The sequence below is a fragment of the Rattus norvegicus genome, chromosome 10 (genome assembly GCF_036323735.1).
Source record: "Rattus norvegicus strain BN/NHsdMcwi chromosome 10, GRCr8, whole genome shotgun sequence".
In the NCBI taxonomy this organism is placed as follows: Eukaryota; Metazoa; Chordata; class Mammalia; order Rodentia; family Muridae; genus Rattus; species Rattus norvegicus.
Window position 1 is genome coordinate 4,615,930 of NC_086028.1, and position 14,746 is coordinate 4,630,675.

General features: G+C 46.6%; 1 protein-coding gene across 14 annotated transcripts in view; it reads right to left on the reverse strand.

The window, feature by feature from the left end:
• Window positions 1–14,746, reverse strand: part of Snx29 (sorting nexin 29) — a 413,817-nt gene that overhangs the window by 224,064 nt on the left and 175,007 nt on the right. For all 14 annotated transcript variants that reach the window (XR_005489945.2, XM_039086859.2, XM_039086858.1 and 11 more), the window contains one exon: window positions 6,526–6,608. Coding sequence is in view for 13 of the 14 variants with exons in the window: in XM_039086859.2 (XP_038942787.1) it covers window positions 6,526–6,608 (83 nt within the window). In the remaining variant the exon portion in view is untranslated. The remainder of the gene's footprint in view (window positions 1–6,525; window positions 6,609–14,746) is intronic.

Sequence of the window (14,746 nt, forward strand, 5' to 3'; positions counted from 1 at the left end):
AATCGCCCCTCCTTCCACGCATGCACTCAGAGGTAGCACGTTTCCCAGCTGAATGGCTTCAAGTAGAAACTGTGGAGAAAGGGTCTGAATGCTCCCGAAAGGACGCTCATTACCCCCTGGCTCAAACGCGCCCTCTGTAGTGGCAGAGTAACAGCTGTCTTACAGGGACACGAGGCAATCGTAAAGACTGAGAGACATGAATCAGGAATAGGAAGTGATGCAGCCCGAGTGCCTGTGGCCAGAAACCACCCACAACAGCCCAAGCTACTTCGAGACACCTCATGTAAGAGAAAACTGTGGAAATTATTGTTTGAGTTTTCTTTCTAATACAGCCAAGCCTTATCCAACCCAACATGGTATCCCCTAGTTAATGACATGCATGCTGTGACAACAAGGTCAAGATACTACCTGCACAACCACCCAGCAAATATCTAACCTCCTGACACAAATGCTGGGCTGCCTTGTTTCCAGCACATGTCCGCTGCAGTCAGCTGGGGGCTTGCTGCCATTCACCCCTTGCATCTCCATCAGAATCTCTTGCCTGCCATGGCTCAGCCCTGTGCTCACACCAGTATGTTGCTGTGTGGCTGCACTCCTCATGTGACAACAGCCTGACCTAGTGCTAACCACCCCTCTCTCTCCTGCCTCACCAAGTCCCACGGTTAAGTAGGAGATACACAGCATCTAAGGTGGACCAGAGCTAGCCTGGAACATCTGTCGGAACAACGCATAAGGCACTCTAATTACGCTTTGAAGTTAGTTTTTGACTTGACACAAACAAGAGTCACCTGGGAAGAGGGGTCCTCAGCAGAGAGCTGCCTCCATCAGACTGCCTGCCTCCATCAGACTGCCTGTAGGTATGTCTGTGGGGAGTTTCTGCTCCTTTGGGGATAGCAGGGGGAGAGGGGCGTCCTTGAGACAGGGCTTCTATGTGGAGCCCTGGCTGTCCTGTCATCTGTGGAGAAGGTTGGCCTTGAACACAGAGCTCCTCCTGCCTCTGTCCGGAGTGCTGGAATCAAAGCACCACCACCGCCCGCCCAGCTTTTTCTCAATGGATGTGGGAGGCCCAGCCCGCTGCGGCAGGTAGTCCTAGCTATATAAGAAAGTGGTCTGAGTGGGCCACGAAGGACACCAGGAAGAGGCACTGTTCATGGTCTCACACAACTCCTGCACAGGCTTATGCCTTGACTTCCTGTTCTGGCTTCACCCAAGTGGACGAAGACAAGAAAGTAAAAGCCAAATCAAACATTTCTTCTTCCCCAAGTTGCTATTGGTCAGTGTTTTATCAAAGCAGCATGAATCTAACTAGAACAAATTCTTTTTTATAAAATCTGAAATATGTATAGAAAGTATAATTGTGCTAACTCTCGGACGTGAATACAGACTTTATTAGCTGTATTATACTCTAGGCATTTCCAATAAATTCAATTTTTTAAAAAAATCAACCCTTTTATGTCTGAGAAGAGAACTTAGTAAAGCGTACTCATGCAAACAGTTGAGCACAGTAACACACCAGCACTGGGGGAGCCGAGGCATGAAGGTCCCACAGGTTTGCTGACAGCCAGTCTAAGCAGTCCCTAGTTCCATGTTCAATGGGACAGCATTTCTCAAAAACTGAGGGGAACAGCAGGTGATGCGGCTCAGCGGGTAAGGACACCTGCTGAGCAAGCCTGGTGACCTGAGTTCAATCCCTGGAACCCACATTAAGGTGGAAGGAGAGCCCTGACTCCACAAGCTGTGCTCCACCCTCCACAAGTGTCATGGCACATCCGCCCCACACCTATGCACAAAGAAATAATTTAAGTTTTAAGAATAATACAGGAAGTATACCCATGAACCTGCACACACATTTCCATCCTTCACGCAGACGAAGTCTCTGCCACTTGGAGACTAAGGTCAAAGTCCAGATTCACAGTCAGCATGGTCAGTTATAATATATTAATACTGTGTGTGTGTGTGTGTGTGTGTGTGTGTGTGTGTATGCGCGCGCGCGCGCACATGCATATGAGAGAGAGAGAGAGAGAGAGAGAGAGAGAGAGAGAGAGAGAGAGAGAGAGAGAGAGCACGAGCCCGTGAGAGCTGAGAGCACGGGAGGCAGGTAATAAAGCACTCCCCAGGGTTTGTTTACAGGACAGGAAGCTCTTTCCCTGACGGATCCTATCCCATCTGGATAATGGCTGCGAAGCTTTCAGAGAGGCTCACTAGATGATTACCACCTTAATCACTCACCTTTCAGAAACTAATTGACAGATGTCCGCTAATTCACTTGACCCTCTTCAATTTGGAGCTTCAAACCATCCCCAGATTGGGATTGGGGATTTAGCTCAGTGGTAGAGCGCTTGCCTAGGAAGCCCAAGGCCCTGGGTTCGGTCCCCAGCTCCGAAAAAAAGAACCAAAAAAAAAAGAAAACTGCCTGCTATTTGACATGTACGTCACTTGTTATTGCGGTCATCGCTCGTCCAGAGCACACAGAGCAGAGTCCAGAAAGTCACCGTCATTATCTTCAGCCTCTAAATGAACATCAGTAGCTCTGAAATAACTTCCAACAAGAATATGGAACCATTAAAGGCAGACAGTGCTGAGCCTGAGCCGACACCCTGCCTTACCCTTCTCCATGCTCCCTCCTCAGGCAGTGTCTCCTTCCTCTTCACCAAGGAAGGAGAGAGTTCCCAGGTAAGGGAGGGAAAGGGCATGTCTACTCTGCACCACCAGCAAGCATGGCTTTCCACAGCACCACGGCTAAGTGCGTGAGCTAAAGGGTCTGGTCTGCTCCAAGAAGTCACCTACCCCGTTCCTTGTCTTATAGACAGTACATAACTGGCTCTGACTATCCAGAAAGATGTATTATTTTTTTCCTCAGAATAAAGTGAAATGGTAATGTGGACCAGTGAAATAGCCAACCAAAGACAGAATCTGTGTGCTCAGCCCAGTACCTCAGTGAGCTCAGCCCAGGACACCCAGGCTGGGGACCCATGTATCTCATGATCAGAAAAACCACGGGAGACAAATGTGGAGAAAAGGAAAACCTAGTAGGTGTAAGCAGGAATCTTATTTGTTTGTTTTATTTTTCAAGACAGGATTTCTCTGTGCACGCCCCTCCTAGCTATCCTAGAACTCACTCTGTAAACCTGGCTGGCCTCGAACTCAAGAGATCTACCTGCCTCTACCTCCCAAGTGCTGGGATTAAAGCATGTGCCACCACTGCCTGGCTTCAAGCAGGAATCTTCTACATTCTGGTTAGGGGGCAATAATGGTTAGATTCATGTCCCCCCTAGTGTCTGACAATGTAACTAAACATAGTATGCTGATAGTTGATCAAATGCTAGTCCAGGCACCAACTAGGAATCTGTCTGTTGTATAATTGACTAGGTTTCATCCAGGCCTGAGATGGAAGAGAAGAGGTCATGGAAAAGGTATATTCACTGGATTCAGAGTCAAGTTGTGCCAACAACTCTTCCCAGGTCTCTAGCCTGCAGGATGCTTTGAAGATGAAGTCAATGAACGGCCACAGTCACACAAGCCACTTTCCCAAAACAAAACTCCCGCACACGCACATAGTCAGTCTGTATCCCTGCAGAACCCTGACTGTGTGTGTGGCCTGGCACACATCCCCCCATGGAATTTTGGGTTCTGTGTATGCATAGAATGACAGGAGCACTGGCCTTCTACAGTGTCAGAGGAGTGGACAGGCCACAGGGCAGACCTTGGATGGGGATGGATGGATCTATCTATCTATCTATCTATCTATCTATCTATCTATCTATCTATCTATCTATCTATCTATCTATATGTGGCCTAAGGCTTTCTCTAGGTAATCTCAGGCCAAAACCATTTCACCACCCTAGAGATCACCAAATTAGCTAGTCTTGCTGCCTTGGAAGCACCTCTCCATGCACCTCTCCATGGCTGGGATTTTGAGTATACACCATCAGAGCCAGCTTGGTAAGTTAGATTCTGGGAACCAAGCTCAGAGCTTACAAGGCACTTTCCTCACTGAGCATCTCCCCAGCTCCCATAAATAGAATCACAAGCATGGAGAGTCATCTTCTGTTCTCTAGTCGTACTTGAAACTGTCTGATCCTGGCTCCCTGGAGACTAAAAAGAAATCCAAGTTCATGAACAGAGTTGGTCTAATGTCCAGAGAAGTTACAATGGGTGCTTAATTGCCAAGCCGGTTCCTAGGGAGCATGATGGCCCTCTTGCCACAGCTGTAACACTGCAGGAAGATCACAAAGGTTACCTCCAGAGTAAGAGACAAAGCAAAGAGACGATGCAAACTTTCACAAGCCCCCAACCTAGCTAGGAAATGCAGTGGTCAGTAGAGAGCATCCCACTCCTATTCACACCACAACAGGAGCAAAAAGCCTTTCAAACAGGAGAGGATTTGTACCTGTAAAGTTAGAGGTTGTTGACATTGTATTTTACAGTTAATCTTGTGTTATGTACATCTTAATCCTTGAGGCATTTCTAAAAGACAAGATGATGGTTGCAGTCAGCCCTCAGGACTGCTGTTAAGTACAAGGGCACTTGGGGCTAAAAAGACTTTTAGTCTCTTCCCTCTATGAGCTCACATTGGCATTAGTCAGTTTTGCCATAGATAAAGAGATACTTTATACTTGCAACTAAACTTGCTTATGCTATTAAAATGTAGTCTCAGTTTCCTCCTAGAACTCAGGAAACAGACACTGGCATGTCCCTCCCTGACACCCGAAGCCAAGGGACATCATGGAGTAGATGGGCAGATACCCCTTCCCCCAGGCTCTCAGTGTAAGGGACTCCAACTTCTATAAGCCTGCAGGCACCAGGGCCCAGACTGGACAAGTCTGGATCTCCATCCAGTGAAGAAGTGAAGACCACCAGGGCCCGAGGAGACTGTCCTAGTTACCTAGAAGGAAGACAACAGCTTGGGAGGAAAGCTGCTGTGCAACTGTGGAAAGCACTGCCTTTTACCATTTTTTTAAACCCATCATTACACACAGTTACAGTGCCTCATGTGACTACTCAGTACATACCTACCCAGTGCAATTTGTAATAGCCACGTCCAGAAGAAGGGCTGGGGGCAGGGAACACAGTCTCACTATGCAGCTCAAGCTATCTTTGCTTTGAACTAACAAAATTTTGCCCCAGCTTTGAGTGTTGGAATTATAGGTCTAGGCTACGGGGCAAGCCTGTTTCACAGTGCTAGCACATGGCTGATGCTCTTTTGATACCTGTGATGAAAAGGAGAGACTCACAGGACTCCCTAAGCAACAACAGGGCAAATGGTATGTGCCCAGTACTGAGCTAATCTCTGTAAGCCCTGTACTATGTCTTAAACCACACAGTAGGAGAGCATGGCCCAGGCACACAGTGTTTCTTAACACATAGGAAGAGAACACGAAAAAGTGCTGCTGCTGCTACTTGACAATGGATTGTGCTGGTCATTCTACTGAAGTTCAACCAAGGAGATCTTACTACACACTGAAAAGGCTCACACTCAGTTTTGCTTCAGAGCTCTCAGGTTGTATCTTGAGAAAGGGATCTTCAGCTGCAATCTGCATACTATGGACTCTGCTTGTGCATTTGAAGAGAAGTGCTCCCAAAATCCTGATTCAAAAGTGCATCTCATAGTGCTATTTTTTAAATCGAAAGCAAGCCTAGGAGCTGGGGAGATGGTGAGGTTGGTAAAGCGTTTGCCATGCACACCTGAGGACCTGAGTTCAGACCCCAGCATCTGTGTGGAAAAGCTGGTGCTATGACATATGCTTGTAATCCCAAAGCTGAGAAGGAGACAAATGGGTCCCTGGAGCCCACCAGTCATCCAGGCTGGCCAACTGGTGAGTCCCATGTTCAGGGAGATACCATACCTCTAATAACAAAGTGGACGGCTCCTAAGGGACACCACAGAGGTTGGCCTCTGACCCCCAGATGCATATTCTGTGGGCCCATAAACAGAGGAGGGTACAAGCTGGGAAGAAAGGAGTTATCAGGAGTGATATGGGTAAGAGAGGAGAGGGAGGGGGATAAGAGAGGGGTAAGGGTGAATATGATCCCAATACATTGCACATATGCATAACATTGTCAAAATTAAAATAACAATAGTAACATGCAAACATTACCCAGTGCTACCCTGTGCTAATCCCTATGCTGCTTACTGTCAATCATCCCATTTTACACGTGAGAAAACTGAAATACAGAGAGATTAAGGAACTACAAGAGAGCTGGACGACATCCCGACAAGTCTGAGTCCAGGGAGGTCTGGGTTCTTACCTGTGTGACTTCTGCCACTTACACCCCTGGCCTCATGTCAATCAAACCATTCCATAAGGCTTACAATATTCTAGAAATCTGTAAGTATCCCCATCACACAACTGTTACTAAGCAGTGAGGCTTAGATTTCGTTTAGCAGGAAAAGAATAGGCAGCAACATTTTCTGGCTCTGAATGCCACCAGCACCAGTTGTCTATTACACCGGATAGAGTACGTGCACTCCGAGCCTGCCCAGGGAATAACCGGCCCTCCCTCGCGGGCTCATCTCCACCTCACCTTCGGCGGTTTGACCTTCTCTTTTCAGCATCTGGACAGCTCCTACATATTTCTTCAGCTGGACTTTGAGCACCTCGTTTTCTCTGCAGGTATAAGAACGTTTAAAAAAAAAACAAATTTAAAAACTAAAAATTTCCACCCTAAGCAGGGAAGGGAATATGTTTTAAAAAAAAAAGCACAACTCGTATCTTATAAATGTTAATGTGCTATCCTGTTTCACAGCTCAACACTGAAATGACTATAAGGCATACTTTTGAATGCATTCTGGAACATTCTAGAACTTTGGTTTTGGAATGTTGGTAAATGCTAACTGACTCCTGTGCCTACAGACTTGGAGTACAAGCACATGCTATGGTAATCCTGCCTGCCAGGTGCCTGTTGGGGTCAGTCACTTGGTACTATTTCTCCACTGACACACACATACACGCACACACACACACACACACACACACACACACACACACACGCGCGCGCGCGCACATGCACACACACACGAATGCACACACGCACACACACATGCACACACACACATACACACAAATACACACACACATACACATACGCACACGCACACACACGCACACGAACGCACACACGCACACACATGCACACATGCACGCACACATGCACACACACATGCATACACACATACACACACATACACATACGCACACACATGCACACACATACGCACACGCACACACACGCACATACACACACACGCACATGCATAGTACACACATACATGCACATGCACACATATGCATACGCATACGCACACGCGCACATACACACACACACACAGTTCAGCTGGGGTAAATCCCACCAGACAAGCTCCTGTATGTCACACGGTTTGCCTTGTGCTGTGTGCTTATGCATTCATCCCAGAAACTAGCACAGCTACTACCTTGTAGATAAGGAAACTGGGACACCAGGAAGAAACAGTGACCAAATTATCCCCAGCCCCACATAAGGTCATACAAAGGGAAACAGACACTGGGATACAGCCACCACCCACCTCCCAAATCCATTCCCCAGGTACACTGGCTCATCATGGGACATGAGGTCCCAGGAGAAGAAACGGACATTTCACTACTGTCCATCACACCACTTTGACCTTGAGATGTCAGCTCACCAAATCACACCCACGTTTGCATTCATCCATCCATTTTACCCACCACACAGCTTCGACCCAGAGAAGCTCACTGACTCACACATATGCACATTCATCCATCCATCATTTGTGAAAAATTCACAATCACCTGTCATATTCTCTCAGTTGAGTAAGAGAGGAGTTTGATAATGTCTCTGAACAAGATCACGTGGTTAGGATACCAGTAAACCCTAGATCTCTCTGTCCCCAAGACAGACTTCCCTGTGTCTCTCTGGAGTCTGAGATTCAATCTCTCAGCAGCTGTAGCACAAGTGGTTCCTTGTCCACCTTCTCTGTCTGCCTCTCGCTTCCCACCTCAAGTTTTCAGTGTTTCATTAAACACCCTGCTTTACAATAAAAAGGGCTCAAGCTAGATTTCTTCTATGATTATACAAATAATAAGTCTCACTTCAAAATATTCCAACAATTAGAATATATTTAAGAAGAGAAAACTAGCTGAAAAGTCAACATGTTGAAATGAAGCCCATTAGTATTGTGCTCCTATCCCGACAAGCATGTGCAGGTAAGGGCATCTTCGGGAAGAAAACCTGTTACTCCTCTAACATTTTTGCCTGGAAGTAAAATCACATTCCTTGTCATCAGCTTCATCTCTGCATCCTCTAGGAGTCAACAGTAAAGCTGGTGCACTGCTGACCACGCACACTCCTGCAGAGGCTGGTGCATGCGGCCATACCCTACAGCATGCACTGCTGACCACGCACACTCCTGCAGAGGCTGGTGCACGGTCACACCCTACAGCATGCACTGCTGATCACGCACACTCTGCAGAGGCTGGGGCATGCAGTCATACCCTACAGCGTGCACTGCTGACCACGCACACTCCTGCAGAGGCTGGTGCATGCGGCCATACCCTACAGCGTGCACTGCTGATCACGCACACTCTGCAGAGGCTGGTGCATGCGGCCATACCCTACAGCGTGCACTGCTGACCACGCACACTCCTGCAGAGGCTGGTGCATGCAGTCATACCCTACAGCGTGCACTGCTGACCACGCACACTCCTGCAGAGGCTGGTGCATGCGGCCATACCCTACAGCGTGCACTGCTGACCACGCACACTCCTGCAGAGGCTGGTGCATGCAGTCATACCCTACAGCGTGCACTGCTGACCACGCACACTCCTGCAGAGGCTGGTGCATGCGGTCACACCCTACAGCGTGCACAGCTGACAACTCACACTCCTTCAGAGTCCGGTGTACAGGGTAGGACCACTTGCACACTTTCTTCACCCAAGCTAGTCTCTTTAACTGTAGCGCAGCAAACACTTACTCAGTCTACTGACAGATGGAAATAGCATTCCTTAGTGCAATGCCACCCACCTATTTAGCTGTAAAATCTGAAATTGCCTATTTCTGTTTCCAGTGTCCTATACTACAATACAGTCTATGAAGACGGCACCTCCTTTGTACTGTTCTTTGCAGTCAGTTTGGAGAAAGAGAACATCAGGCTCAAATGTAGGAAGCACCAGACACTCAGAAATCACTGAGAACTTTGCGCAAATCTCAGAAGATTTGATTAAGGAAAACACAAATGAGCCCTCCCACTACCCTGTGACAGACTGTCTGGGATCTGTCCATGACTGCATTTTCTCCAGCTGAAATGGCAACAGCAATTGTCTGAAACCAAACAACAGTCTGTGAGCAGGCGGTTGAGGAGAACTGCACTATGTACTTAGTAAGGCTCGCTAACCACGGCCTCGTCACACAACTCACTCTCACCTACTGCTCCAAGACATCACACAGTACTTCAGACGAGGGGAGGAGAGCAATGTACACACATGTCTGTAAGGAAGAAAATTAAGGCTTGCTCTCCAAAGACCACCTTCAAGGGGTTGGGTGAGCCGAGTGCACAGACCACTGAGCAGGCAGATGCACTGTTTCAGTGCTGGGCCTCTGGCTCTCATCCCACCTGCCTCCCATACAGGCCAACCCTCAGGCTCCCGGCTCACCCCACCTCTGGTCAGCACTAAAGCGTTTCAGGTGGCTGCTGAATCGTTTGTTTAACAATGTGTTAAGATTCCATTTAAAAACCACACCTATGTAATAGAAATCCAATTTCCATCAAATGGTGAGATGCCATTTAAACATGCCTGCTTACTGGATAAAAATCTTTGGCAGATGCCAGTTTAACCCAGCCATCTTTGCCCTGGTGGGACATGAACACTTTCATCTCTGGGACGTGAGAGGCCTCAAGTGAGAATGTGCTCATACTTTCTTGGGAAGGACAAAGGCCTAGATTGGGGGCACTGGTGACTGACCCCTAGGAATGACCAAATGCAGTTATTGTTTTACATTTTTAGTTTGAAATGGTTAAAGATTTGCAGGAAGTTAGAGGATAAAAGGAAAAGGCCCTGCACAGCCCTGGCCCAGTTTTCCCTGGTGGTCGCACCTTACATAACCACAGGGCACCGGTGTGCCAATATACCCACATCCCTCCTGTGAACACAGCGTGAGACTGGCCCACCCTCATATCATAACTGAGGCGAGCTCTGAGCCTCAGCCTCTTGAGCCATGCAGTGACTGTCATTGCTACCTCATCGCTGTGATGTCACTACTGTTAGGAATCGTAATGCATCTGTGCTTCCCAACGGGCTTAGGCGACTTCTGTACAAGGTCACTCAACACCCCCAGGGGTGCCATTTGCAGGCTGAGAACCACTAGCATGGCAGATGCTCTTCCTCATTGGCAGAGTGCCCTTGGAGGAGAGAGGGGACCTTCCAGCCTCTTCCTCTTCCTCTCCTGACCCTAAGGTGACCAACTCTGCTCTGTACTCCCACCAGAGGATGCCTCTTCAGTACAGCATCAAACACAGAGATCAATAAACCATGACTAAAACCTACGGGGAATGTGAACCCAAACGAACCCTTCCTCCTCCTTAGTTGACTGTTTCAGGTTTTAGTACAATAAAAGAAAGCTGACAAATAGATCTTCCTCACTTAAAAGGTGCTTTTTCTTTCTTTTTCTTTAAACTTCCCCAGAGTTTGAACAAGTAATTTAAAAAATAAAAAATCCAATGACTTTTAGGGCTTTTATAATTTAATTATTTATCTGTGTTTATGGATATGTGAAGACACACATGAGCCACAACACTTGTGGGTCCTGGAGATAGAGCTCGAGTCACCAGGCTTGGCGGCAAGCACTGCCAGCTACTTCCTGAGTTGTCGGCCATAAGGAAGACCCTGACTGCAGACAGAGACGCCATCTGGAGTGCACCATTCTGCTCAGTACACTGAGCTTTACTAGGGCCACCATACACCAGTGGCTGACGCGTGGCTATCAGAGCAGCCCAAGTTCATCATGCAGGCCAGCCTGGGCTCCACACCTCAGCTGCTATTCTCCTGAAGACATCGTCCTTCAGTGATGACAGTGACAACAGTTGTCCCCCAAGTTCACACAATGCTCACCTGATGTCAAGTGCTATTTTAAGTGGTAAAAAAAAAGTCCCACCCTATTAACAACTGTAACATATGCTTCCTGGGGATCAACTGGACTTCTTCATACCCTCTAGTGGCAGAAGCGCTATGTGTCACTTCTAGGATCAGTTATAAGAAAACAGCAACAGTCTATTTTTCTGGAAGGCTCCTGTCTCAGATTCCGAGATAGCCTGTGGAAAGCCGCAGAGTAAAGAGGCCACCCAGCCGCTTCATGACTGAGGCTGAAAGAATATTCTGTCGCCCTAGCAAGCACTGAATGACTGGAACTCCACCCCCAAACACTCTGCCCAACCTCCCGAGATCCCTGGCCAGAGGGACCAACCAAGCCAAGTCCAGACCTCTGAGTCTCAAACTGAAGAACTGGGAATGGCAGTATTGAGATGGAACCCAGAGTCTCAGATGCCAGGTAAGCAAGTTACCACTAAGCTACAGTGTCAGGCTAATTGACTAAGTTTAAACCGATCCACAGAACTTTATGTATATTAGCACACTCGATCCCCAGGGTAAATTTACGAGGCATTTTTTACTTGTGATGATGAGCCTAGAAACAGCATAGGAAAATGAAGTAAGAACTTTAGAAGTCAGCGCCTGGAGCTGAAAGGCTCCCACAGCTCTCTGTACCCAAATCCCCTGAAGGAGAGAAGTGGACTCTCAGAAGTGCAAACAATGCTGAGAGCTCAAGGGAGACCACCACTTCTGCTCACATTCCTGGCCCAAGAGGAACCTGCCTAGTGCCCTCTGGATACAGGAACCCTGGAGCAGTCAGTTGCACGAACCTTCCAGTTTCTGCCTGCGCCCAGAACTGAACGGCTCCGACAGCTTTCTGTACCCAAATCCCATGGGGGAGAGAGCAGGACTCCCAAAAGGGGGGACAATCCTGAGAGCTCAGAGAAGACAACTACTTCTGCCCACATTCCTGACCCAGGAGGAACCGCCTAGTGCTCTCTGTGCCCTCTGGGCACAGGAAATTAGGAGCAGTCAGGGGCAGGAACCTTCCAGTTTCTGCCTGCTCTGAGAGCTGAAAGCCTGTCGCCAGCAGGGCAGACACACCTGAGAGCAGAGATGTGTCTCTGCTCCAAGCAACCGGCTGGAGGCTTCAGGACACATGAAACCAGGAGGAGCTCTCTGTTCCCAGATCCGGCTATAAGAAAACAGAACTACAGGAGTGCTGACACTGACATGCAGGCTTACAGGAGGTTCAAGGCGCTGTCAGAGACAACAAGACAAGCTAACACCAGAGACAATCTGATGGCGAGAGGGAGGGGCAGGAACCTAAGCAACAGAAACCAAGACTACATGGCATTATCAGAGCCCAGTTCTCCCACCAGAGCAAATATTGTATATGCAAACACACTGGAAAAGCAAAGATTTGGATTTAAAATCACATCTCATGATGATGATAGAGGACTTTAAGAAGGACATAAATAACTCCCTTAAAGAAATACAGGACAACACAGATAAACAAGTAGAAGACCTTAAAAAGGAAACATAAAAAAAATCCCTGCACGGAGCCATATTGGATTTGGGCCTAGCCGCTTTTTGACTGCATGGCTCAAAATGACTAGGTGACTCTGGGCTGTTTGGCCACAGAGACTCACCTCTAAGATGACTGCCATAAGCCTTAAGATTGTTGGATAAAGCCTCTCCCGTGAATTTATGGCACAGGAGTATAACATTCAAGGGATGCCTCAGCTCGAGCAGATACCAGTTATCTCCTCAGTCAACACCCAGTGTCTCCACCACCTGACCTCATCGCCTGACTTCTTTGCCTCCAGCTATCACTGCCTATACCCTCATCTCCCCCTCCTTCATGTTTCACAAAGGTCACTCCCCCTACCTGAAAGCCTTAAAAGCTGTAACGTTCATCCCAATAAACGAGACCTTGACAACAGAACTTTTGCTTGGTCTCCTTCTTCTCTTCACCCCCATTTTGGCCCACAGGTAGAGAGCCTCTTCGGGACCCTGAATAACTGGGTCCCCACTGGCGGGGACAAATCCCTTAAAGAATTATAGGAGGGGTTGGGGATTTACCTCAGTGGTAGAGCGCTTGCCTAGGAAGCGCAAGGCCCTGGGTTCGGTCCCCAGCTCCGAAAAAAAGAACCAAAAAAAAAAAAAAAAAAAAAAAAAAAGAATTATAGGAAAACACAACCAAACAAGTGAAGAAATTGGGGATTTTAAAATGGAAATAGAATCAATAAGGAAAGCACAAAGGGAGACAACCCTGGAGATAGAAAACCTAGGAAAGAGATCAGGAGTCATGGATGCAAGCATCACCAAAAGAAGACAAGAGAAGAGAGAATCTCAGGGGTAGAAGATATCATAGAAAACACTGACATAACCATCAAAGAAAATATAAAACACAAAAAGCTCCTAGCCCAAAACATCCAGGAAATCCAGGGCTCAATGAGAAGATCAAACATGAAGATAATAAGTATAGAAGAGAGAGAAGACTCCTGACTTAAAAGGCCAGTAAATATTTTCAACAAAATTATAGAAGAAAACTTTCCTAACCTAAAGAAAAAGATGACCATAAACATACAAAAAGCCTACAGAACTCCAAATAGATTAGACCAAAAAAGAAATTCCTCCCATAACATAATAGTCAAAACACCAAATGCACAAAACAAAGAAAGAATATTAAAAGCAGTAAGGGAAAAAGGTCAAGTAACATATAAAGGCAGACCTATCAGAATCACACCAGACTTCTCACCAGAGACTAAGAAAGCCAGAAGATCCTGGGCAGATGTCATACAGACCCTAAGAGAACACAAATGCCAGCCCAGGCTACTATATCCAGCAAAACTCTCAATTAACACAGATGGAGAAACAAAGGTATTCCATGACAGAACCAAATTTACACAATATCTTTCTATAAATCCAGCGCTACAAAGGATAATAGATGGAAAACTCCAACATAAAGAGGGAAACTACACCCTGGAAAAAGCAAGAAAGTAATCTCCTTGTAACAAACCCAAAAGGAGAGAAGAGCCACACAAATATAATTCCACCTCTAACAACAAAAATAACAGGAAGCAACAATCACTATTCCTTAATATCTCTTAACATCAATGGACTCAACTCCCCAGTAAAAAGAAATACACTAATACACTGGTTACGGAAAGAGAACCCAGTAATTTGCTGCATACAGAAAACATACCTCAGTGACAAAGACAGGCACTACCTCAGAGTAAAAGGCTGGAAAAAAAAATTTTCCAAGCAAATTATCCCAAGAGACAAGCTAAAGTACCCATTCTAATATCGAATAAAATCAACATTCAACTAAAAGTTATCAAAAAAGATAAGGACACTTCATACTCATCAAAAAACAAATCTACCAAGATGAACTCTCAATTCTCAATATCTATGCACCAAATGCGAAGGCACCAACCTTCATAAAAGAAACCTAACTAAACCTCGAAGCACACATTGCACCTCACACAATAATAGTGGGAGATTTCAACACCCCACTCTCATCAGTGGACAGATCATGGAAACAGAAACTAAACAAAGACATAGAGAAACTACGAGAAATTATGAAGCAAATGGATTTAAGAGATATATATATATAGAGAGAGAGAACATTTAATCCTAAAACAAAAAAATATACCTTCTTC